Raw genomic sequence first — 25,700 nt, forward strand, 5'->3', positions numbered from 1 at the left:
AGAAAGGGCAAAAGATTGGAAGCAGGGTGTTAGACCCACATTGCTCTTGAAGGATCCATATCAGAAACTGCTGACATGGTTTCTCTCTGTATTTATAGTGGCTACAGCTTAGTCCTGTGTAAATGCCTAGCAGGTTGTAGAGCGCTACATATGGTATGTCCAAAGCATGACAGGCACACGGAAAGTATGTCCTTTATACTGAATGCTTAGACTCCCAGCTGATAGGTTCTACTATCACTGAATACAAGGAGGAATACAGATGGACCCCTACCATCACTATTTAGCCCAAACAGATCATTTTAGAGCTCTGCTCTCTTTGAATGATATTCTCCTTATAAGGCGATTCAAAAACTGAACAAGTAAAAACATGAGTAGCCCAAGGATTCAACTTAAATGTCCAGGAAGGCTAGATCCTTCCAGCCACATGGAGCCAGGAAGCAGCAGGGCTTTGGTGCTCTGGAGACTCAGCACCCAAAACTGGTTCCCTCTGTGTCATCACCACACAGTATCTGGTGGATGCTCCAAGTTCTTTGGGGTCCATTGCCTTGCTAGGCACAGTGAGGTTTGGGGAAGGGGTGGGAAACTTCAGATTTTAAATGATGAGGCAGGGCTAATAGGAACATCCAAGATTTAGTCTAATGCAGGCTTGCACCTGACTCAGGGGAACTCTTTACCTAATTCAAAAATGTTAATCTGTTTTTCCTCGGACAGAGCAGCTGAGCACAGGGCTAGCCTGAGGTAGTCTATCAACACCTGCCAATTAGTGTAGCTGAGGTTTCTCTGCTTGACAGTGAGCAGGAAACTGGCCAGTGTTTCCACAAGTTACTCTTCTCTTTAACTAGACCTACTCACTTATTTTATGAAGTTACACAAAGACAAGCACATGCAATTGCATAAGAGGATTCTCATTACTGAACACACAGCAGTGGGCAAAAATGATGAATTGTAGAATGGACACAGGGTTGCAGAAAACAAGGTTTCAGGCTGCCAGCTCCACTGAATCAGAACTGAATGTGCTTCTTTCTATGCCTCAGCTTCTTCCGAGTCTTTTTCACATTCTAGTATCTCCTGAAGATGGGTAGACATAGCCTCTAACCTGCTCTGGCAAGCCGAGCTGGTCATCTGGGACTCCATCAGGAGCACTGCCTGCTTTTTAATGGCATCATTTTCACCATCTCAAGCTCTTACCTGTTTCAATAATTCTTTTTCGCACAACACTTTTTTGGGCCAATGGTTTTTTACCGTGCGATTCTGAATCTCGATCTCCAGAGGTTGATACTGCTATGGCAACCCAGGCAGAATGTTTTTACACCATGAGCATTTTCTTGATGAGTCAAAAACATGCCAAGGGTCCTGGCTAGCCAGGGTTATACAGCAAGACCCTGTCCAAAGAAACCAAACCCAAACCAAAAACCAAAAGCCAAAAAACAACAAAGAACCCAAAACCTAGCAAATACTTGCAAGTGACAGGGGTGACTATATCTTAAGTAAGTGAGCTCATTAAGGAAATACAAGGTGGAAGGGTGGATTGTTCTGCAAGGTAAGGATAGTTTCCCAAATAACATTCTGAGTTTTTATTCACATAGTAGGTGCTTTCTCCTCCACCTAACATGTAGCAGGTCTGGCACAGGGCCTGTAGACTGTGATGCAGACTGTCTCTCTGTAATTGCTGGAGTTGGGTAAAGTACTTTCATGAGACACCGACAGTATATTCTCAGGCTAACGCGTAGTTAAGAGCGTTACGACAATACTAAAGCGTTCTTTTAAACATGCAGACATTTGTGAAATTCTGAAGCTTCTTAAAATTACTAGGTCATATTTGCATCTGTAGCACATTTTTCTTTTGGATGCTGTGACTTAAAATGGCTTCTTAGATTTTGGTAAAAAGGCAACATTTGAAAAGCTTTCCGTTCGTGTGTGCTTTTATGCATCTTTAAAAGTTTTTAAATTCTTGTGTGTGTGTGTGTGTGTGTGTGTGTGTGTGGTCAGACAGTGACTCAAATAGGAGTCTGTTCCTTGCTTCTACCGTGTGGGTTCTGGGAATGGATCTCAGGTTGTCAGGCTTCGTGGCATTCACCAGCCAGCTTTCAATGCATCTTCCTTTGTTTCATCCAGTGGGGTAGAGAATGGGCTTTCCTTCACTGTAGAGAACAAGAGTGTAGCCATGAGTCTATGCCAGATCATAAAAAAAAAAATCTTATATGTGTGTGTTTGGACAGCACTCAAACGAAAGTGTGTTTCCTTCAAAGCCAGTGTCCCCTTAATCTCCATGTTCTCCGATTGGCACACTCTGTTACATGTCAATTGTAGCAGAGGCCGCACCTGTTTCAATGTTAAGAGCTTGTGTTTATTTTTATGTTTTCGTGGCTTCAAACTTGTCACCGTCTTCCTGCCTCTGTCTCCCAAATACTGGAGAAACAGACATGTACCACCAAGCCTGTCTCAAGCTTTACCTTTTATTTTTAAAATTTTATTTATCTGCAATAAAGTCTCAGTATGTAGCCTAGCCCGGCCTTGAACTTCTTATCCTGTCCCAGCTTCCTGAGTGCTAGCATTATAAAAGTATGCCACCATGCCCCATTTAGGAGTCACTGAGTTACTGTAAAAGAAAAAAAATTAAACTGTGTTTTAAGTAGTTTTAATTTACAATTGCAAAGATAGTACAGGCGTTGGAGCTAGGGGCTTGTTTTTGATGAGAATAGTGATTTTGAATTGAATCAGGGTAACAAAGGGTCAATTTTAGGTGTATGACCCAATATGACCTTTGAACCAATTGTTGATAAAGAGTGCATATGAGGAAGCTGTTTCAATTGGAAGCTTTCAGGCTTCATGAGCAGAAGCTACCACATGGGCAGTAAAGCCAGGGCAACCCCCTTTTCACTGGTCACCTCAAGAAGGGGATGCTAGACAAGTGTAGTGATCTCACGGGCGTCACTCTCAGACTGGAATCACCACTGTAGCCTTGTGCAGTGGCCAAGCGTCACCAGAACTTTTGACATTTGAAGTGTGTATCTGTGTGAGTGACACAGGTGCTCCAAAAGTAAGATGGCATTTTTTTTTCCAGGGTTGTCAAGAATGTGAGAGTTAAGTAAGAAAGGGAACCTGGAAACGTGAAGTAATGAGTTATCTTTAGTACTGCTAGCTCTTCAAGCAGGTTTCCGGATGAGCTGTCTTGGAAAGCATACCCTGTCTGGAAAATTGGTCTTTTCCAAAAGACCCAGCACTTGGTCAGGTACCCCAAACAGACATCTCTTTTCCCAAGTAATGTTAAGTAGAGATTTTCATGTGTTAGATACTATGACATTCTCATTGTTTTCCAGCACACTGCCTGATGGCTTTTGTGTGTTGCTGTATGTAAGTCTTGGCATCTGCTCTTAGTTACATATGTGATTCTTGGCTGAAACCTTAATCCGCTGGGGAATAGCATATGGGAGTGCTTGAGTGGTTGGAGATTTCTTCCCTGGACATCGTTTGGAGGAGGAGAGGGAAATGACAAGTCAAGTTTTGGGAAGCTAAGAAGATTGAGCCCAAGAGACTCCTGAAAAATCAGTGCCTTCGGTTTTACTGAAGGAGGACGAGGGGTCAGGTCCACTCTGCTGTTGGAGAATAGTGAGAAAGGATTCCTGGCCTGTTCCGCTTTCTTCTTGACTGTGGCTCAAAGGTGTAGATTTTGGCATTGGTCTTGGTCCTGTCCTTGGTTCTTTAGCTGAGACTTTGACACTACAGGTCTCAGGTCCAAATGCCTGGGAGGGCTGGCAGAAACCAGGACAGTAGGCTAGAAATGGTGGTGAAATGTGGAGCCTGGGAACCTTCTGGAAAGACACATAAACTAAAAATTTCCTTCTTTTCTTCCTTCCTTTCTTCCTTTTTTCCTTCCTTCTTTTCTCCCTTTCTTTCTTTTTTGTTTGTTTGATTTTGAGACAGAGTTTCTCTGTATAACCTTGGCTGTCCTGGAACTCACTTTGCAGACCAGGCTGGTCTCGAACTCACAGAGATCCACCTGCCTCTGCTTCCCTAAGGTCTGGGATTACAGGCATGCAAAGGTTTTTCTTTTTTAAGGCCCAGAAAAACCAAAAATGTCTAGGATACAGCTAGAAGTTGCTCAGTTCAGTGCCCGTGCTGTGTGTACTCATAGGTCGTATCCTATAAGGAGAAAATCTGAATACGACCCTGAGGTGTGCTGTCCACTGACGTTTTAATGCCTCAGTTTTCATTGATTTATATTGGTTACAGCAGAAAATTTAAAGGACCGTGTTTCAGAGATTCGGCTTTATAAGAAACTTTGCCGTCATTTAATGTCTAATTCGTAAGAATTCAGGTGAACCCAGATACCACCCTGCAGAGGACTGTCCCAGTGGGAACTCTGGGAGTTCTCAGTAGCAGAGGTTGTGCTCAAGAGAGAGACAGGTAGATGTTTACCATCAGAACTCATGGTGAGGAATACGTCTATATCATTAGTGTAACCACACACACACACACACACACACACACACACACACACACACACCTTAAGCAGTATTTTAAGTAATGTTCTATTTTATGTCTGTGTGAAAATAATGGCTATGAATTGTTAAGTTTATTTTGCAATTCACCAGTAGACCACAATGTGAATATTATAAAAATTTAAAAGAAATCTCTAGAATTAAGCCAGGGAGATGGCTCAGTGGTTAAAGTGCTTGTCTGAGTTTCCATCTCCACAGAGATCTCCACAGAATGTCCAGTGGACATGGCAACTCACCTGCAATCTTAGCCTCCAGAGGGAGAGGATCCCCAGAATAAGCTGGCTGGCAAAACCAGCTTCATTTGTGAGCTCTCGTTTTGACTGGCGGCCCTGCATCAATGAAAAACGTGGAAGAGTGACCTAGAGTCATTCCTGACAACAACCTAATGTCTTTGCAAGCACATCCCACACATGTGTGCCTACATACAGTCAGACACACACATGCACACCACATCCACAAATGCAAAAGGAAGGCGGTGATAAGAGTAATTTTTTTCCTCATTCATTTGTTAATTTAGTAAGTATTTCCTCACTGTTTATTTCCTTTTTATGTTTCAGTTGTATTCGAGCTTGAGCCCAGGGCATTATATGTTTGCTATTTGGGTACTCACTGGTTGGTTGTCATGGGACAATGGAAAACATGGATTTTCCTTCTCAAATACTGCAATGGTAATAGGAAAAGTACACATGCAGGCTTGTAAAAACCCAAGGCAGAAAATCACTTTGCTGTATACAAAATGCTTTTTGTTTTATAATACATAGTGATAGCACATCTGTAATGCAGGACGCATCCTAGCTTAATTTTAAAGGTGGGAAATCATTTGCATTTTGGAAAAGTGATTTAATTAGATATAAAATACAGTAACAGTTGGAAATAATGGCAAAAAGTAAAAACATTGTATATTATAAATAATAATGCAGTCACAGTAGTATTAATAGATAATGAGAATAGTATTTGTTAAGCCCCTCCTTTGTGATGATAATTGATTTAAGGGCTGGAGAGATGGCTCAGTGGGTAAGAAAGCTTGCTGATTGTCTAGAGGACCCAAGTTTGCTTTCCAGCATTTATACTGGGAGGCTTACAACCCTGTAACTCTGGCACCAAGGAATCTGGTGCTCTCCTCTGGCCTGTGCATTCAAAGTCATCCACACGTATATGTAAATTAAAAAAAAATTCTTAAAGAAATAATTTCATTCTTGCTTCAACCTTGTTATAAAAGAAGTATGCTCCTTTCCCATGGGAAAGGTAAGACAGGTGAGGTGATCTGGCCAGAGTCTGAGGGCCTCGGAAGCAGGCTGAGAGGTTTGGTTCCACACCCTCAGCCTGGAATCCATCGTTGTTCCCAGCAGTGAAAAGATGGCGCAAGTCCTAGCTTTACCTTCACTCTGTAGCTACTGCTGAATGTGGGGGATATATTCCATGAGGCTGGGGGTGTGGATGAAGAGAGACCAGCTCCTGAATGTCTCTCAGGGTGGACACATCACGGAGTTAGTAAAAACAACAAGGGTCACCCCAAAGACGGCATCCCTTCCTTTGAGTCTCTCCCCATATGTGATAGTTTATTCTTAAGATAAAATAAATTATGGATTAATCTGTCATTTTTCATTGAATATATATATATATTTTTATATATTTATCAAGGTATGATCTTACTGTGTATCGCTGGTTAGACTGAAATTCACTAGGCAGACCAAGCTGGCCTTGAACTCACAGAACTCCACCTGCCTCCCAAGTGCACAACCACACTTGGCAATTGTATTTTAATTTAATCAATTATTAATTATGATATATTTTATATATTTTACATAATATAATTATAACATATGATTTAGATAATATACTACATAAATAAATTAATTTAGTGTGTGTAGGTGTGTGTATGTGTGTAGGCCAAAAGTAGGCATATGATCCCCCTGGAGTGGGAGTTATAGACAATTGTTTTCTGCCCACCACGGATGCCGAGAACCAAACTGCAGAGAGAGAGTAGCGAGTACTCTTGCAGTTGAGCAGTCTCTCCAGCCTCTGTGACTCAGGCTTGATCTTGGGAAGCAGGAAAGTAGGCATGCTTGCACGCCATACCTTTTAAAGCGCTTCCTCCTTTCCTGAATCCCAGGTTCTCATCACCGTTATTTGTACGTGTGCTTGTGTGTGGCCAGTAGCCGATTTGGATTTCTCCTGTGATTTTGTAGGTGTGGTCCGCCTGATGTTTTGTTTCGTTTATACAGGGTCTCTCACTGGCCTGGAGTCTCAGGGTTCCTCCTTTCTCCACTTCCCCGGTGCTGGGGGTATAAGCTTGAATGGCCATGCCTGAATTCCTAAGTTCTCTCCCCCACACCCCCATTTGGTGCTAGCATTCAGGCTTAGGTTCTCACACCCAGAAGGGAGCTCTTTACCAGCTGAACCATCCCCCCCCCCGAAAGTTCTTAGTAGTAACACAGATAACTTTCTACCTTCTACTTCTGGAGAAAAGAATACTTAGCTTTGCTTTCAGCTGCACTCACGGGGGAAACTAGGATTGCAGAAGCAAGATAGAACCATGCTTGAAGACAGACCAGCATGGCGACAACATGTATATGATTAGTATAGAAAGCTATGTTAGGTACTGTTTAATTATTTCTTCAGCTACATCACACTAGTTGTCTTATCCCAAACACTTGGTAGCGCAGAGCAGAAAGATATTTATAGGGAAGCGGGCTTTTAGGAATCTGTTAGAGTTAAGTTGGTGGCGGTTCCAAGTTAGTCCCCAACTTGGGGGGAGTATTTAGGCTGTTGTAAATAAATCTAGATGATGTAGTCTTGCTGTGTTCCTTATATCCCAGTTTTGTGGAAATATTAATAGTTATTCCGATTGACTTAGTTTGTGTTAAGCATAAAGCTAAAAAAATAAAGTAAAATGATGTGGTCCAGGATGTCGCTCCGTGGTACATCCCTTGACTACCGTGTTTGAAATTCTGGGTTTTATCCCAGAAAAGAAAGGGGAAAAATGCTCTCTAGCCCATTCATGTCTTTCTTTAAATTTGCAAACTTGGGAGATAGAGATCCAAAAATACAAAGGCATATGTCTCAGTTTCTTTCACTAGCATGTCTGCAGTTCCGAAGTGTAGCAAAAATAACCCAAAATGCTCCTTTTGAAAATAATAGCTTTCACTTTCAGAAATGGTCATCTCTAAGTTCTCTAAATCTAGTGACTATACAGCCAGCATCTGCTGAGACCCATAATGGACACTAGATGTCTGTGCTCCCTGGGGGTCAGTAATGAACCGAGAAAGCTCAGAAAGAGATTATTAAATGTCACTGGGAACTATTTTGTTAGTAGATTTTTTTTTTAAAAAAGTATTGCTTCAGAGAAGTAACCAAAATAGCTCAATCTTACAGATTTGCAAGTTTGAAAGTAAAACATTTGTGTTTAAAACCATATTTCAGCTTTTCCTGCCACCATTCAAAGTTGTTCTAAGCAAGCATCAGCTCTGGCTTCTGCTTCTGCTCAAAGTCCACCTCAGCAGATGGGAACCAACTGGACAGGGAGTGGAGAAGGGATGAAGGGCTCTAGCAGCCAGCATTCTCGACCTCTTCTGACTCCTACCCTACCCAGAGCTGTGTGTCTGGATGATCTTTGAAGAAGAAAACCCCGATCAAACCAATTTATTTATTGTGTTTAGGCCTATGAAAAGTTTGAGTTTCCAGGAAACCTTAGATTCCGGGTGATCTGGATGGAAGACTCTAAGCTGCTGTTGCTCTGTGTGTGTGTGTGTCCCCTGATGTGACAAAAATAATAACCATGTAAGCCATGAAGCGAGTCAACCTGGCTTTGTGCCTGCTCTCTTCCCCCACATTGCACACGCATGCACTTTTTCTTCTTGTATCACAGGAAACTGTGAGAGTGCTTCTGAAAGGTTTTCATTTTAGTTTATCTAAGTACCAGGAGAGAAAAGTGATACTCTTAAGTCAACATTTCTATCTAGTCTTTCACCTGTGCTGAGGAGGGAGCATTTTTGAAATACTGTCAGGTGAAAACAAACATTGCACCTTGAGACTGATTTGCACCTTGAGACTGAGCAGAGTTCCTGTCTGGATTGCGGAGGCCTGAAACTCACACAGATGCTGGGAGCCTCTTTAAGAATACAAAAAAATTACAACTCGACAGCTAGGCACGTGGGCTTGCAGAGCCTTGGCCCTCCAGATAACTAACTTCGTGACAGACCACCTCAGATAATGGCTGTTTTCGTTGCCTGTAACTATGAAAGAAAAACGAAAGGCGAGGCTAGAGGATGGGAGAAAAATCTGGTCTATTTGCCCGTCCACATATCCCTCAAGCCAGCTGAGCTGGGGAGTCCTTTCTCCCCGTTCCAAGGTAAAAAGGAGAAGAGACCTGGAAATGCACACGACTTAACATGCTCTCCCCGATTACCTCTTCAGCAAATAATTGCAGAACAGATCTGGCCCTGGCTCCCTGGCCCCGTTCGGAGCCAGCTCTTAACACGTCCACAGCTCACCCCGGGCCGGGATTGTGCAGAAATGCCGCTCTGCTCTGAGTACACAGATGGCCTGCCGTCAACAGATTCCTTTTCCCCTCCTCCTGGAGTTACCAGCCAGTCCACTGGGTGGATCAACCCCGGGCGGCATTCCCTCGCCGAATCCTCCAACAAAGACCAGCTGAGTTGCACAGAATGGGCGTGCCTGGCTCTCTCTCTGAGGGTGCCGGGTCTCCAAGGCCTGAGACGCCTTCCCTATTTTTCTTCTTCTTTTTTTTTTCCTAAAGCACGCGCGAGCGCTGACACACCCCTCCCTCCGTGTTGTCGTGGTCCCCTCCCCATCCCGCCCCGCCCCGTTTTCCGCTTTCAGCCTCCCTCCCTCGACTCTCCCCTCCTTTACTCGCTTCTGTTTATTCCCTCCCCCTCCGGCCACTCCGGGAGCTGCCGGGCTACTGCCCGGCTACACCTACACTTCCTCCGGCGCTGTCCAGCCTACGGGTGGCCCGGCCGGCTGCGCGCGCTGTGCCCGGGGCGGTGGCCGCGGAGCCCTTCCCGGTGGCCGCTCCCTCCTTTCCTTCTTCTTCGCGTCATGTCGGGCACTTGATCGTTATTGTCATCATCATCATTATTATTATTTTCAATCCCTCTCGCAGTCTGTCCCGCCTTTCCCTCCCCCCCTTCCTTTCCCAGGTTGATTTTTTTTTTTCCTTCCCCTTCTTCTCCGGGCTTGCCCATGAGCCTCCTCGGGAACTACCGGAAAAAGACCAGCAGCGATGGTTATGAATCTTTGCAGCTGGTGGACAGTCACGGGGACTCGAGCGCGCGGGGCGCGGCGGCTGGCACGCCGAGGGTGACCGCGGGCGCGGCGCGCAGTCCCGCCCGGCAGCCTCCGCACCGCGCCAGCACCACGGACAGCTCAGGTAGCGGCGGCGGTGGCGGTGGCGGCGGTGGCGCAGTCCTCCGGCCCGGCGCGCGCGTCCCCGGCCCAGGCTGCTGGGGGAGGCCGGGTTGCAGGCCACGGCATCTATTACCACTGCGTGTAACGTCTCTAGTTTCTTTGCTTCGGGGAGCTAAGAAACGTTAGATCCATCTGGAGGTTCGGTGACATTAGCGAGTACCTCTTAATCTCCCTAGGCTGGGGATACACCAGCTGGGGGCGGGGAGATGAGGGAAGGGAGGGGACGGGAGGGAGCCAGGGGAGGGTGGCGCCGTGAGGCGAGGCTGGACGGCCACTTTCTCCGCCCAGCTGCGGGAGCCGCGCGAGCCGAGGTGAAGGAGAAGTGTTTGGTGCTTTTGCTTTCCCGTTGTTCCCCCGATGCTGGTGTTATTTAAAATGATGTAAAGCTTTATAAAGGTCGTCTAGACGTTAAACGATCCTCTAGGGTTAACGCTTCCCTTCTCCCACGGAAGGCTTTACCTGGGATCAGGAGCCCTTTTAAACAATACAGCTCTTAACACAGTGCACTTTTGTTTCCTCCGTGGCTGGCTTTGCTATCCTTTTGCGTGCTAGTGTTTCCTGACGCTTCTCACACTGGGAGATGGAAATGCTTCTAAACTTTGTGTCTGTGTTAACAAGTCTCATAACAGGTTTTGGTGAGTTACAGACCTCTTAGACACGGTGAGAATTAGAGATTTGTGTATCAAAGCAGTCATCCAGGAATCCCTGCTGGCCAAAGACTTGTGTAAGAGCTGTGTTTACTTTTCCAGGATGGGAACCAGAGGGGGGCTGGTTCTACCCCTGTGACTTTAATGCGGGGCAGCTGAGGACTCTGGTGGGATGAAACCAAGTAGGATTTTATTCCTTCACTTTACAAACAATTGCTTGTGGGTTTTAATTGTGTAATGTCTCTTCTTGGGCTATCATTTCCTATTTCTCTCTTCCCAAAAGTGACATGAAATACTATCCCGAAGTGTTTGAATGTTCTGGACTAAGTGGAGTTTATTAGTCAAACTCTGGTTTAAACTGAGGAGGGTGTTGGTAGGAGGGCTCTCTCAGACCATTTTACAAACAGCTAATGTTGTTCCTCGTGGACTGCAGTTTCCCGGGTTTGGGGAGTGACACAGTGTTTGCTCATTTGAGCTGTACCTTTATAGATCTTCGGAACATTAGTGCTATTCATCTTTTGACTGGACATGGCCCTCCTTCAAATCTTTTAACAGATTCTTGTACTCTGACCCATAGTCATTTTGGGAACATTTGGAAATAATTGAAATGAATACATTCCAAATGACTGCAGAGAAACCCCATATCAGAGACATGGGGGAAAAAAATGGGTCCATGCATTTTTTTTCCCTCTCACAACAATCATTTTGTGAGTGGAAATTTGTTTTTTAAAGTATGTTACACAATAGGAAAAAACAAAATATGTATCCTGGGCCCAGTGATGTCCAACCATAAGATTAAACATCATGAGAGAATTCAGTTGAGAATCCAGTCTTTTGGGCCTCTGCTAGTTCATCGTTTGGTAGGGACAGCCATTCTAACGGAAAAGGCCTAGTTAGGTCTTGGACTTTTGAGGATGGGCTTTTTGTTGTTGTTGTTTTGTTTTTTCCTCCTTTCACTAATTCAGGTTTCTCAGTAGGTGGAGAGAAGAATGAAATGCCTTGTCAAACCTTGGGGGTGGGAAGAAGATAGAGTTATCTCTGAAGTACTGTTGCCAGTTGTTACTTCTTCAACTTCATCAAACTAGTGCTTTTTCAAGAGCCCCATCCCTCTTGGAAGCTCCCTGCCATGTCCTCCCCCGCCCCCCCTTGTGGAATGCTGAGGCTTGCCTGCAGCAGTCTGGGACAAAGACTTGATACATGTTTTCAATTGAAAACATCGTTTAGGGTGATAATGTGTGGTTTGGATGAGGGATTAGATTCTGAGAACTGTATTTGTTTCCTAGTGCAACTGTATGTCTTGTCTAATTATACTCTTTCTTCTCAGAGGCTCAAAGTGTGGCCCATGCTGCGTGAATATATCCATTTGTTAGGATATATAATTAAACTCATAGATCATTCCTAATGCAACAGTCATCTGCCCATTTATCCAGCTGGTTGTGTAGGACACGGTGGACTGGATAGGAGGTTGTTTCATGGGGCTTTTGTTCTGGCAGGAATGTTTTTGAATTGGAAAAATATGTGGATGTCCCTGTAGAAAATGAGCAGCTTAATCACACCTTACACGCATGTGACAATATATACAGAACTTTTGTATATTTGGTTCTCCAGAATGCTGTGAAGTAGATAAGGTAGCAGCATGTGAGTGTGAGTGTGTGTGTGTGTGTTTGTGTGTGTGTGTGTGTATGCCCTGAGACTGCTGGTGGGGGTGGAGCCTTGGAACTATTGTTACCAGCTGGAAACCCCAGGTTTAAAGCCTGTTCCTCACTTGCAGAGGGGGAAACAGGTAGATATTCTTAACATGCAGCTTAAGCTGAAGCTCCAAGCAATGCGGCTGAAGTTTGCAAATTTTTTTTTTTTTTTTGCCCTGCTGTCTGTGTGCTCTCTAATTATGGCATGAGGATGACGGTGATGTTGTTGGCGACTTATCTGTTGAAAAGGAGCTGCCTAGACATGCTGGTCTTCCTCTTTTCAGTATTATTGCATTTATTTAAACTTTTATTCGTGTGTATGTGTATGTCTTTACACATATGTGTATGTGCCATATGTGGAGGTCAGGAGTCAGTTCTCTCCTTTGACCACGTGCATCCCAGGGGTCAAGCTCAGGTCCTCAGCCTTGGTAGCAAGCATCTTTCCTCTTGCCTCATCTAGCTAGGGCTGTTTAGTTTGGAGATAGGGTGGCCTAGAATTCACTGTGTAGATCAGGTGGCCCTTAGACTTGCAGTGGTCCTCTGGCCTAAGCCTCTGGAGTGCTGAGCTTACAGGTGTGGGCCATCACACCTTCTGCCCCGTCTTCTGTCTTTGTGGGCTGTGTTTTCCTCCATTGAACTAAAACGACTTTCTGTGTAAGCACCATGTCGACTGATTGGTGAAATCAAACAATCTAATCGACTTTGATTTTCCATCTGTTTTCAGAGAAAAGAGATGTTCCAAGGACTGTGATAACTTTCTAACCAACAGCTCCTTGAGTCCAGAGGAGCCTCCTAGTCAGATGTGCCTATAGAGCCCACTGCTTTGGCTGCCTGGCTTTCCATTCATTCAGATTATTGCCTAGAAAGGGCTGTCATTCCAAAGTCATCCTGTCATGTCCCAGGCGCTGGGGCTATCCCACTACACCGCTTAAGAAACTTCATATTTCTCTTGGGTGCATTCTGCCTTCCAGGGAAAGTAGACCTAATAAAGCCCACAAAAGGCAAAGCCCTTAGATGGAGCCAGCTAAGGCTAACCTGCCAAGCTCGTACTGACAGGCCATGAAAGACAGTCCACTTAAAACCTGGGACATATTAGTGAAACAGAAAAGAATAAAGACAGTGACGTTCTGTGATTTGAATAGGAAATGTTTCTCACAGATTCATGTGTTGGACACTTGGTGCTGTCTGGAGGGTGGTGGGGGGTTAGGACGTACAGGTTGTCTGGAAGAGGTGAGTCACAGGTATGCCTTTCATGGTTCAGCCTTTTGTGGTCCCACCTGGGCCAGCTCTTTCCTTCACATTAAATAAACATACATGTAACAATCTTTTCTGTTTAATTCCATGTAGGGATTTTATAGCGTGGAGGCAAATTTCATCTCTGTAACTTATTTAATTTGTGGCTAAATATGAACTAGGCTTGGGGCAGGTAACGAGCAAAATATGTTCAAATTTCCAGTGCTTAGCATCTCCAGTCCTCGTGGGCTTGGAAGGAGAATCCTAGGAGCTGAGCTATCTTGGAAGTAAGGGCAAGCTGGCTGTGGTGTCTTTAATCCAAGTGATCACTGTGCTGGATTCGTCTGATCTGGCTGGCTAGGCAGCTGTCGGCATCCTCCCTCACCTCTCCATGTACCTCTCTCTCCAAGTGTATGCTCTTCTGAAGAGGATGACCTTCCCTGAGAGGAGAGGGCCATTGTTCGGCCAGGGTCCAGGATGGAAAAGTAGCTGCATGTTCCTGGTGGAGCCTCTAAACAAACAGAGCCCCGTGGCCCCATGGAGCACACCCTGCCTCCAGATGCGCTGTCTTTGGACTGCTCTCTTCAGCAGAGACCTTTCAGTGCTGGGGGCAAAAGTAACCTATCTGTTCTTTAGTTACAAAACAAATTCAATCTCTCTTTCACATGGTGCCTTTTGACAGTTTGAGAATAGAGATTTCTCTTGGCCTCGTCCCTTTTCTAGTCCAATCAAATTCACCTTCTTCACCTTTTAATTTTCTGTACAAGTCATTTCCATATTATTATTCTAAGGTTGGAGAATAATTCATAGTTTTGATTTTGTATAATAGGATTTTCATCATGAAAAACTCACAACTATGAGTTCCAAGGTCCTGGAACTCTTGGTTAAAAAAAGAATTAAGGATTTACTCACATATACACAAACAATAAAAAATTAGAACGAGAAGTTTCTAAAAGGACGCTCAACATATAATGTATGTGTGTGCATAAAATATACATTATACAAACATTTATGCATACTATTAAAGTTGTAATAAAATGCACACTCAAATTTCATTCCAGTTATACATGTGTTTTACACTACTCAGTAATGCTTGATAATAAAATGGATACGGCTCAAGCATCGTGCTAAATACTGTACATACGGTACTTTTTAACCTTCATAAGAATAACGTAAGGGAGAAGTGACAGCAAATGCTGGCAAGAGTGTGGAGAGAGAGGAAGCCTTATGACCACCCGGTGGGAGTGTAAACTGGTGTAGTTACTGTGGAAGTCAGTGTGGGCGTCAAAATCCTAACAGCAAAACGCCATGTGACCTAGCTCCACCATTCCTAGGTATAGGCAGCCAGCCATGTCATTGCTGCACTATTCTTTTTTTTTTTTTTTTTTTTTAAATAAATGTTTATTAATTATTTATACAATGTTGTGCCTGAATGTACACCTGCATGCCAGAAGAGGGCACCAGATCTCATTATAGATGGTTGTGAGCCACCATGTGGTTGCTGGGAATTGAACTCAGGACCTCTGGAGGAGCAGTCAGTGCTCTTAACCTCTGAGCCATCTCTCCAGCCCCTGCTGCACTATTCTTGTGTGTATGTGTATGTCTGGGAGTGGGCGCATGCGTACGTATGTGCATGTTTGTGTTCCAGTCAGAGGAAAGCCTTGGATGTGATTCCTCACGGGTCTCCCACCTTTTGGGCCAGGGTCTCTCACTGGCCTGGAACGTGACGAAGTCAGGTGGGTGGGGTGGTAAGGGAGCTAGGGAGACAGGGAGAGGGGTCATGGGCAGGGCAGTCAGGACAACGCCTACTATGTGTGCCTGAAAATGTCCCGCTGAAAGCCGTTTCTTTGTATGCTGACCAAACAACTAACGAAAGCGTGGTCACGTGTCCAGGCCAGGGGCTAACATTACCCGTCTCCTACGCAAGGTGTGCCCCTTGCCATGGCGTGTGCCACCCTGCCCAGCTCTTTATTTATTTATTTTTTTAAATGGGTTCTCAGGATTTGAACTCAAGTTCTCATTCTTGTAAAGCAAGCACTTTAGCAACTAAGTCATCTCCTCGGCTCATGTGTCATTTTTGACAGCTGTGACAGAACCAGCCTAGATGTCCATGAACAGATGACTGAAAAACTAATCACACACACACCCTCCACACATACCACATACCACATACATGCATACATGTACTCCACATACATACAACCCCCACATACACACACAGCACCCTCCACATACACATACAACATACCTACACCACACCTATCTCTCTCTCTCTCTCTCTCACACACACACACACACACACACTGTAATGTTATTTAGTTATAAAGAAGAATAAAATTTGTCGTTAATTTTACAGGATGATTTTATTACAATTCAGTAGATGGAACCGAAGATCATTTTGTTAAGGGGAAACAAAGTCAGATTCAGGCAAACATTGCATGTTTTTCTTCTATAAATGTGGGACATGAAAGGAAAGGGTGGACTATGGTGGAGAAGAAAGATGTTTAAAGCATGATGGGTAATAAGACAGAACAATGGCCAGTGTCTCTTTGAAATGAGATGAGGGCACTATAGGGGGAAGCAGGAACTAGCAGGGTGGGGACAGAGGTCATGGGGCAAGGCGGTGGGGGGGGGATGAGAACAAAGTATAGGTAGGTATGAAAATGTCAGTGTGATAGACATTTCTTTGTATGCTGAGCAAACAGCTATTGACAAGAAAACACAGCAAAGAACAAACAAAATAAAACAAAAACTGCTTAAGATAGAGAACAATGGTTTCCTCCTTCCTGATTTGAAGAACTAAGGTGCAGAGGGGTTGAGTGGGCTGTCCCTGGTCGAATAGGCTTCGCTTACTCTTTAGGGAGTACAACACAGGGAGAGAAATGCCCTTCAAATCACAAAGGAAGGCTTGTGGTGAATTTCCTTTGTCTGCCTCTTCCTCTGAGGCAAGGTGGAGTAAGAATGATTGAAGGAACTGGAATGAATGTAGTCGTTTTTCGCTTTGAATCTCCTCCAATGTGACAGATATGTCGTCCTTATTTACATACAGCATAAAGAATTTTTAAAATGCAGGAATGAGGGAGACGGCACTGAGGTGGCAGGGAATAAGGCTGATTAAGCCTTGAGATGACACTTTGAGAATAATGTAATCGGTGCAGGTTTCTAAAATTTACGGAATAACATCTTGCCAAGGAAAATGGATCTCTAGTGCCCTCGGGATGAAAGCTATGATGTTCTGAACTGGACACCAGCGGCCCAGCGTGGGGCCTCTTGCATCCTAGCCTGGCAGGATGCTACCCTCCTTTTCTGAGCTTTTGCAAAACTTGCCCCTCAGCTTTGAGGATCTTATTCCAGAGCCATCTGGATGCTCCTTTCTGGCATTGCTCCTATTCTTTAGATGCTCCTTGGTTCGGTGGCAGTGTGAGGTGCTCATGGCCTCTGTGCCTCAGCGGCCTGGCCTTCCCTGGATGGCTGTCACGATGCTGACCTGGGATACACTGCTTGGCCTGACTCCTGTCGGGCTGTAATAAAGCTCAGAGACAGGCTTAGTCTTCCTCACCTCTGTGTTCTTTTTGCTGCTTGGCATGTATTAGCAGCCTGACACATACTTGTTGAATGAAAGAAAGCACGAACAGATTTTGAATTTTTAAAAAGGGCATTTATAATGGAAAGTGCCCAGGTGAACCTAAAAATAAATATATAGCTAGATTTGATCAGAAATGAGGCCAGGTTTAAGTGAAATTGTGGCTGAAACCTTGACCATTTTAATAATGAACATTTTTTTTTTTTTATGTGCAAGAGTCCCAGAGAGGGAAGATGGTTAAGACACATCCAGACTCTCAAGGGTGTCTTAAGCAGAAATGGAGTAAACAGTTATCTGAAGACCAAGTTCTGACCAATAAATTGAAAGCTATTGCTTGATTTACCATAAAGGTGGCTTTTTATAAACAGAAAAAATAGTAACCCCAATGCCCTCCTTTCCTCCCTCCCACCCTCTCTCCCTTTCTCCACCCCTTCCACTCTCTCTCCCTTTGTCCATCCCTCCCATCCTTCTGTTTTTCTGCCCCCCTCTTCTTTCACTTTAAGCCACAGATCTGAATATTTGTTAGTCATTAGCACAGACTTTAAATCTTGGCCGCTTTCATGTTTTATATTAGGAGTTTTGCATAGCACCATTGCCATCTGCAGTCAGGTATGACATACTGTTTTATAGTCTGTATCACTCTCTAGAGCTGCTCTTTTTTTTTTTTTTTTTTTTTGAGAAAAACTGACTTTGAAGTAAACGAAAGAATCCTGGAGATAAGATCATGCATTTCTTTGCTACATGATTTGTAAGTTAGGAAGAAACTAAATCCTCATTATTTTGTATGAAACCATTCTTCCTGAGACTTATCTGGAGAATTTGATGGAGAAACTTAGCGTCTTCAGGTAATGTCTTGTCCTTCATGGTCCAAAGAATTAGGGAATCTCATAACTTGTGTCAAGGGATCAGGCAAATTCTCCTGCCTCTAATTGCTTTGTATCACAGGCCATACTCTAGATCTAAAATATCTTATTTCAATAATTCATCCAGATATACTTTTAAAAGGCATTAGAGATAAGGACTGAATGAAAATTCAACCGTATGTACTGTTACACTACAAAGGTCATTACCAAGGATATAACCAGCCCACTTACTGCTGGAGTGAGGTTAGGTTTGCAAGTGCAGAAAATGGCTGTTGGTGCCTTGCAGGGTGGAGCTGCCCCTGGGAGCCGACAGGAGCTCGGGTGAACATGGCTAGTTGCCTCCTGCCTTTAGGGTACTCTGCTGGGAAAGAAGTACACTGTAGAGTTGGGAAGCAAATGTGTGATGTAACAGTAGACTTGCCTGGGGCTGCTGAAGAGTCCCTGTTTAATAAGAGGGCCAGGCAGGACCGCTGTTGAAGGTGACAGCTGAAGCAGACATCTTTAGGTACAGAAGGAGAGGAACACGACTGGACAAGAACCTGCCTTGTTTCCCGCTGCCAGGCCAGCTGGAATTGCTGCCTGCCCAGAGCCCTCACACACCCCAGCAGCCTGGTTTTCAGCATTCATTTCCCCTGTGCTATGACTCTTGGTCGGCCTCATCTTCCAAGGCCAGCTGGCTGGACCCTGGCTTGGGTCTCCAGCCGCTTAGGTTAGCATCTACATGGCCACTTGACAGTTTCGAAGGTTATGCTGGTGTCTGGTGTGCCTCTACTTACTCTACTTAATAAATTAGAATCTGTGAGTCCACAGCTGGTACGTGGAGACACCAGAATTGAGTTTTGTGGTACCTGCTGCAGCTGGACATGAGCGGGGTGGCTGGCTGCCCTTTGTTTGCACTCTGTGTCGGCATGGGGCTCTGCTTCCTTGCCTGGTGATGTAGTCACAGCAAGAAAGCTCAAAAACCAGAGAAACATGGAAGATGGCTATCGAGAATAAGGATTGTTGGTCTCCATGGAAACAGACCCTGATCCTAGAGGTTGTTAAGGACTGGTTGTATCAATCAGCATTTGGCGCATGAGCTTTGTGGCAAAATCTTGGGGCAGCTGTTCTTATTTCTCTTTCCTCAAATTCTTCCATCCCTCCACACCCTACAGTCCTTCCCTCCTTGTTTGGTTCCTCTTTCTCCACCCTCTTCCATCTTTGGTTCCCTCATTTCTCTTCTTCTGTGTCTCTACTTCCGTTCTGCTTCCTTCTCTCCTTCCCTCCCCTCCTATCTGTGCCTCCTTCCTTCCTCCCAGTGACTGTGTCAGTGTATTTGCGAGTGCACAGGTTGGTATATGAATGGCTACAGTCTTTGTGCGTGTGTATGTGTGTGTGTGTGTGTGTGTGTGTGACTGACTTAGCCCCTAACCTGCTGCTTGTGGCCTGATCTAAGTGAACACGAGCGTTACTTTCCAATTTGGGTAATTGCATCTGATCTCCCTACAGTTTCACTTGCTGCTTCAATTAGCAAAGTGTTCCGCACTGTGACCCGGTGAAGAACAATTTCAGAAGTGTCCCAGATGCTGGTGTGTTCAATCAGAGTAAGGGGGAAAATGTGCTTGCTCATTCCAAGCAAGGAATGCAAGATTACATATTCCCAGTTTTGTTTTGATTTTTTCCTTTCCCCTTACCTCATATTTGCAAGAAAACAAACCATTGTGTTCCCTTCCCCAACCATGGCTGAGGCATGAATGAGTTACTGTTATTTTCAGCTCTCTTAAAAGTCCCAGTTTGTGGATGCTGTTTGTGTGTGTGTGTATGTGTCAGAAATTTCGAATTTTAAGTTCTGGCTTTTTCATTTATAGGGAATCACCTTGGACAAATCATTCAACTGAGGAATGCCTATTTTACAGCCAGTACTTCCTCATTTGCTCATCTCTAGACATCTTTTGGCTTCTCATTTGCTATGGAGAAGCTGGAGATGCTGAAGAGGTCAAAGACATATAAGACCTTGGCTTTTATGGCTTCCCTGAGGCTAGATAAATGCTCTACAATGTTCTCAGGAAGAACTCAGTTTTGGGAGGAGGGGAGGCCTCTCTTGCTGAGGTGGGTCAGGGAGGACCGTTCTGAGGAGACAAGTTTTCAACTTAACACGTAAGAAACTGACAAAGAGGCAGGCAGGAAAAACAATAGCAGGCAGAGGGCATTCAGAGGCTGTGCTTCATGGGTGTAGTCTGAGAGCTTCATTGTTAGGCAGATTGATGACTGTGGGTATTATAGTGTGCTTGTCCAAGCTAAGACGATCACAAGGTGACATCATTTTTTTTTAGGGGGGGGTACTGTCATAGATGTGGTCTGTTGCTACCCAGAGCTCTAGTATGTGGCTCATGATTTCACAACAGGACGTGATCTGGAGGAGGGGACAGCTTTGGGGAAGGAGCATGTGGCAGAGAAACTGACATCTGGTGAACCGAGGGAGATGCCAACAGATGAGGCATTGGTGTTTTTAAGAGGCGATGTTGATCGCTTGGTTAAAAAACTTGTGGGTTTACTGATAGCTGGTAATTTACACACATTCGCATTAGAAGTCAGACTTCACTAAGGTTTTTTGAGTCAAGTCTCACTCTGTAGCCCAGGCTAGCTTCTGTCTTGGACCCCTGAATGCTGGGATTAGAGGCTGTACAGTAACTCCTGCCTTTAGAGTTAAAATTGTTTTGGTTAGCTTATAAAGAAATGGCATTGTGGCATCTTCATACATAAATGTCATTATCCCTCGCCCTCATTTTAGCCTTCTTCGTTGTTCTCGCCTACACATAGAAATAAACTTGAAGGCTGACTTGTTTTAGGGCGTTTGGGTTCCATTCTTACGGACTGAATCCATCTTCCCTCGTTATTCCCCAGGTGGCTCTTTTGCAATGAGAATGTTTATGATTTTTTTTTTTTTTTTTTTTTTTTTTTTTACAAAACTGAGCGTAAGATAGAGAGCTGTCCCACACAATTCCCTTCCCCACGAAGAGTGCACCTGCCCTCATTGACAGGACCTCCGCCATCATCAGCATGGGTTAGTGCCCTGTGGTGTTTAGATCCTACGTTGGGGAAATGGAGTGGGTGGTGTGAGCATAATCTGAGAGGAAGAAGGCAGGTCCTCCGACATAATGAGCTGTGACAGAGGTCTGCCAAAAAGAGTCAGGGTCCCGGGCACCCTGTGGCTATGATGTGTCAGCTGGAGGGGCAGAAAATTGGGTTTGAACAGCCAGGAAAATGGGTAGCTTTTCTTGAAAGTATAGCTGATTTTTCACTGTATCTCCTGGTTTTAAAATGGAGTCACTGAACCCCCACAAGCAGGATAGGAGCCTGGCTTTGTCTCTGAATGGGCTAGGAGAGTGCTTTCTCTGTTACGCCTGCTATCGGCACACAGAGGCCGGGGACTTCACACATTGTCTTGTTTTGTGAGCAGTTGTAACGGACGCACGCTCTGTTTCATGTCTGGCTTTGTTTTCACACCTCACACAATTGCACAGGGACCGGGCTTCACGTCTCTTAACTCTCTCCCCCGACCCCCACAAGCTTGGTTTAGTTTCCAGTATGACACATGCATATTCACGAAAAGGAAATTCAAAACAATCCAGAAAGATATATAAGCGTGAAAACCCATTTTCTTTTTTTTTCCCAGTCCTAGTCCCAATTTTACTGATTTCTGCATTCACACAGAAAAAATGTCCATGGATGGATGAAAGTGCGCAGGCTCACAAACACATACAGATTTCCTCATGTCCGTGTGCATCCTGGAATCCATATGTGCTGCTATAGAAGTTCAAATTTTACTTAACATGACGTCACGGGTTACTTTTCACATTAGGCGCTAACAATGTACCCTCCTTTCTCTAGTGACTGCTCTGGCCTCTATAGGTAGACTGCAAGTGTCTTTGGACAGAAATATGTAAAAATGCTTTTAATCTACACACAATTATTATATATCTTTATGGAGTGTATGCATTTGACTACTCACATACAGTCTATAATGGGATCTGTGGAATTGGCACATGACTCTCGTCTCTATAGTGTACCGGTGGAAAAACTCTTGAAACTAACACTGTAAAGCAGAGGAACACGGGCAGGCACGCTGAGAGCTTCCTGTGTCGCTGAGAACCCAGTACTCTAACAAGGGTGCTTGTCTTCCCATATCCTTCTCAGGGTTGAGTGCTGCCAAAGTTCTTAATCTTTGCTCGTCTGTGGTGAGTGACAGTGGTTAGCTTCAAACTGTCATCAGATGTTGGTATTTCCAGGAACAATTTCTGTTGTGCATGATTGTTAGATATTCCATTGATAAGCCACACACTTATTAATGTGACCAGACCGTGCATACGTGTGTGACATGAGGGAATCTGTGTGCATCTGTGTGGATTTTCAAAATTTGGGTATTCACAGAAGACAGCTTAGAAAATGCAGATGAGCGCAGCTGGGCTTCCCACGGTGACTGTGGGGTTGGCATTTGTCCTGTCCTGTTGCTTATCAACTCCTGGAGTGTGAGTGAAAAGGCTTCTCTTGCCTTCGTGGGCCCTCTTGGATCATGGTTCTAGTTTTCTCGAATAACACCTCACTGTGGCCCTGGAGAGGCCCTGGAACTGGATCCAGCAGTTAGTTGTTCTAGAGTCAAGCTCCTCACATTGCTGACTAGTGTAAGCCTAGTTTTACTCCCAGCTTCTGCTTCTCGATTTGTAAAGAAGATAATACCTCTCTATAGATTGCTAGGGAGTGCAGGTGAAAAAAAAAAAAAAAGACCCAATGAATTTCCTGCCCTGTTCAAGACCCTGGTAAGTGCTAACCTATCAAAAAGGTGGAAGCATACTTTGGCAGGATGGAGGATATTTGCTTTTCTGAGGGTTTCCAAAGCGGTTTTAACTCAAGGATTTGGCTCTTTTCTTTGTTGTAGTCATCCTGGTGTTATTTGTAAACTTTGGGGGCACAAACATCTTGAGTTGCTATATGCTTGCAGAAAAGTTAGACTATTGGCGCCTTTGGCTGAGAAAGCCAATTCATAGTCAAGGTAGACGTGGGCGATCAAACAATACTAATGCTTGCTATGTCATGGGCTGCCCAGTGTAGCCTAATTCAGGGGAAACTTTGAAGGTAGAAGGCAGAACTTTCTAAGAAGAAAGGGAAATTAGCATCTGTTTTAAATATGACTTGGTATAGACCCCCCCCACATTCTTTTATTGCTAGGAATATATATGTAACTTAGCATGTAAGTAACCTGTGAATTTACATTTAAACCAGCTTGGACGACATGTTGAGACTATGTGCTTTTCAAGAAGCTCCCTCTCCCTGGGATGTTTGGAAATATCTGAAAACACTTCTGATCGCTACAACAGTATCTGTGTTGGGGAGAGAGGTCTGTTGATGGCACTGCTAGATTAGAGCCAGGGATTTGCTAAGCATTCTCCAGAAGCTCAAGTAATTCCTCACACAGGGCAATCTGTTAAAAATGCCAACTCCATCTGGAAAGCCAAAGAGGAAAGCCTTGAAGGTAAGGAACCTGGTGATGGTGCCCTTGGATGTATCAAGTTGTTGATGATAGCACACATTAAACCACCCAAAAGGAACTTCTTTAAGATAGGCTTCGGCTTTGCAGAGAGCTGACGCAGAAAAGACTTAAGTCCATTTGGCTTGGGCTATCCCTTGGATGCAGCTGAGATATTGCAGCTCCAAGTGTATGGCTTCTATGGGATCCAGGACGGACTTCCTTTTTCCATTTACAAATTCATTCACTTAGCAAGCATCAAGTATAAAAGCCCAAATACTATGCAGTGATTAAAAAAAAGAAAAGAAAAGAAAATCCAAGCTGTCTGCCCCAATGAGGCTTAGGAGTTAAAGCGTGGATCTGTGTTCCCTGGTATCAAGTCCTTTTTGTTTGTTTGTTCAGAGCTGGGGATGGAGCCTAGTCCCTTCCTCATGCTAGTCAAGGGCTGACCACTGAGCCTGACCCCAGGTCTAGTTGCTTTTATAATAAAAACAGCAAATGTATACAATCTCAGCTTTCTTGTATTGTATTGCCGTTGCTGGTCTGAAATCTGTAAGAGTGGTTATAAGTGTGGCCACAGGTTGCTTGTTTTTCTTTAACCAGCGTGAACTATGTATTGAGTCTCCTCTATTTTTTTTTCTTTCATTGTCATTTCTACAAGAGCTGGGTCATGTAAGGTAGTGGATTTATTTTGAATGGATTAGAATAGGGAAACTGAGTCCTAGAAGAAAAGACAAGTGTAATAATAAGAAAAATCCAAGAATAGCAAGCGAAAGGTTGTGAAGCATAGACACCATGCTGAGAAGAGCTTGAGAGGCAAGGCCAGTCCTTCCTGGCTAGGCAGTTCCTGGGGTCAGTTGAAATACTGAGTGAGGGTCAAGTATTTCAGACAAAGTTGGAGAGAATTTAAGAGGAAGGAATAGAATGGTAAGACAGAAGATAAAAGAAAAGCACTGAATATTTTCCATGTCTCTATAAATCATCTTTGGGTGCAAGTAACAAGCATATGCATTGTCTTCATTCTAAACCAGAGGAAGGGAGATGTGATGAAGTCCCAGGGGGCAGAGAGAGCATGGGGTATGGCTTCAGATGGACCTAATGGCAGAGCTAAAGAGCCTGCGCCTGCTGGCAGTGCCTCTTGACTTCCCTCTCCTCACACCTCACACTTGCTTATACCTCTGTTCTTTTTTTTTTTTTCTGTAGATGAACATTCCCCCCAACCCCTGTGTATACAGCTGCCCCAATGATCCCTCATTTGTATTTTGCATGTTGCAACCAGTCTCCTGATCATCTGTGTATCCCAGTAGGAAGGGATCTGACAGGCTTTAGGCATTATTTGTATATTTATCACCCAGTAGCTGTAGTCGGAGGAGCTGGAGTGAGGAGCTTCTCTTGGGGTATCAGCAGTTGTCAGAGCCCTCCTTGAAATTGAAACGGAGACAGGAGCTTGTGTAGGTCTGACCAAGTGTGAGAGAGGTAATATGTTCCAGAAGTAATGAAGGAGGTTAATGGAGTTACCCTGAAGACAGAGTAAGGGTTCCTGTGAGAAGAACATTGGGTGTATGAGGAACAGTGGTATTTGCATATGCCAGGAATTCATCTAGCCACTTAGAAGACAGGCGCTCACTGAAGGCCCAGAAACAGCTCCATATGTTTATAGATGAAAACGGGATTAAAATAATTAAGTGGCTTTGTCAGTTTAGAAGGCCGGAAAAAGAGTGTTGTCTGTCTGGTTCCCAAGTCTTAAGCCGTTTTTCCAATTGCTTCCTTCATTTCTGCCTTCCCTGATGATTCCTCAAGGTCAACCACAGCCCCGAGTAAGGTTGCTGCTCAGGCTTGAGTCTGCTCACTGTTCTCTCTACAGTGAGAACACACACACGATTTCTGTGACTACAGAATCGCTTGTGTGTGGGTGTATGCCTATTTTAGGGGAAACATTTGGTCAGATGCTTTCTAAGCTGTGTTCTAACTCTTACATCAAGGGAGGATTTGTTGTCATTCATTCTCGTTATGTTGGGAGCTGGCTATATGTAATTCGTTGCAGAATCACTTACAGTAAGAAAATCTTAGAGTGGTCTAACATTTCTCCAATAGGAGAGTGATTAAGAAAATTAAGATATGCCTGTAGAGCCTTATTAAATAGCCATTACAATAATTACTTAAGAAAGCTGTAACTAATAAGATACCCAAATAGAATAAAAAATTAACAAACTATGTCCATTAAATTCAACCACACACACGTACACGTAGA

General features: G+C 44.3%; 1 protein-coding gene and 1 long non-coding RNA gene across 6 annotated transcripts in view; one reads left to right on the forward strand and one right to left on the reverse strand.

Annotated features, from left to right (window-relative positions):
• Positions 1-25,700, forward strand: part of Dnajc6 (DnaJ heat shock protein family (Hsp40) member C6) — a 151,276-nt gene that overhangs the window by 45,925 nt on the left and 79,651 nt on the right. Inside the window, exon 1 of one of the 5 annotated variants that reach the window (XM_060365973.1) lies at positions 9,329-9,894. The exons of the other annotated variants lie outside the window; for them this stretch is intronic. Within the exon in view, the coding sequence (XP_060221956.1) occupies positions 9,708-9,894 (187 nt within the window). The 5' untranslated portion in view covers positions 9,329-9,707. Of the gene's footprint in view, positions 1-9,328; positions 9,895-25,700 lie in introns of those variants that run through there. 5 annotated transcript variants of the gene reach the window in all.
• Positions 1,532-9,305, reverse strand: LOC132646841 (uncharacterized). Its single transcript, XR_009585168.1, has 3 exons — positions 8,911-9,305; positions 4,739-4,831; positions 1,532-2,141 (listed from the first exon to the last, which is right to left on the reverse strand). It is a non-coding gene; the product is annotated as an uncharacterized LOC132646841 (long non-coding RNA).

The sequence above is a fragment of the Meriones unguiculatus genome, chromosome 12 (genome assembly GCF_030254825.1).
Source record: "Meriones unguiculatus strain TT.TT164.6M chromosome 12, Bangor_MerUng_6.1, whole genome shotgun sequence".
Classification (NCBI taxonomy): domain Eukaryota; kingdom Metazoa; phylum Chordata; class Mammalia; order Rodentia; family Muridae; genus Meriones; species Meriones unguiculatus.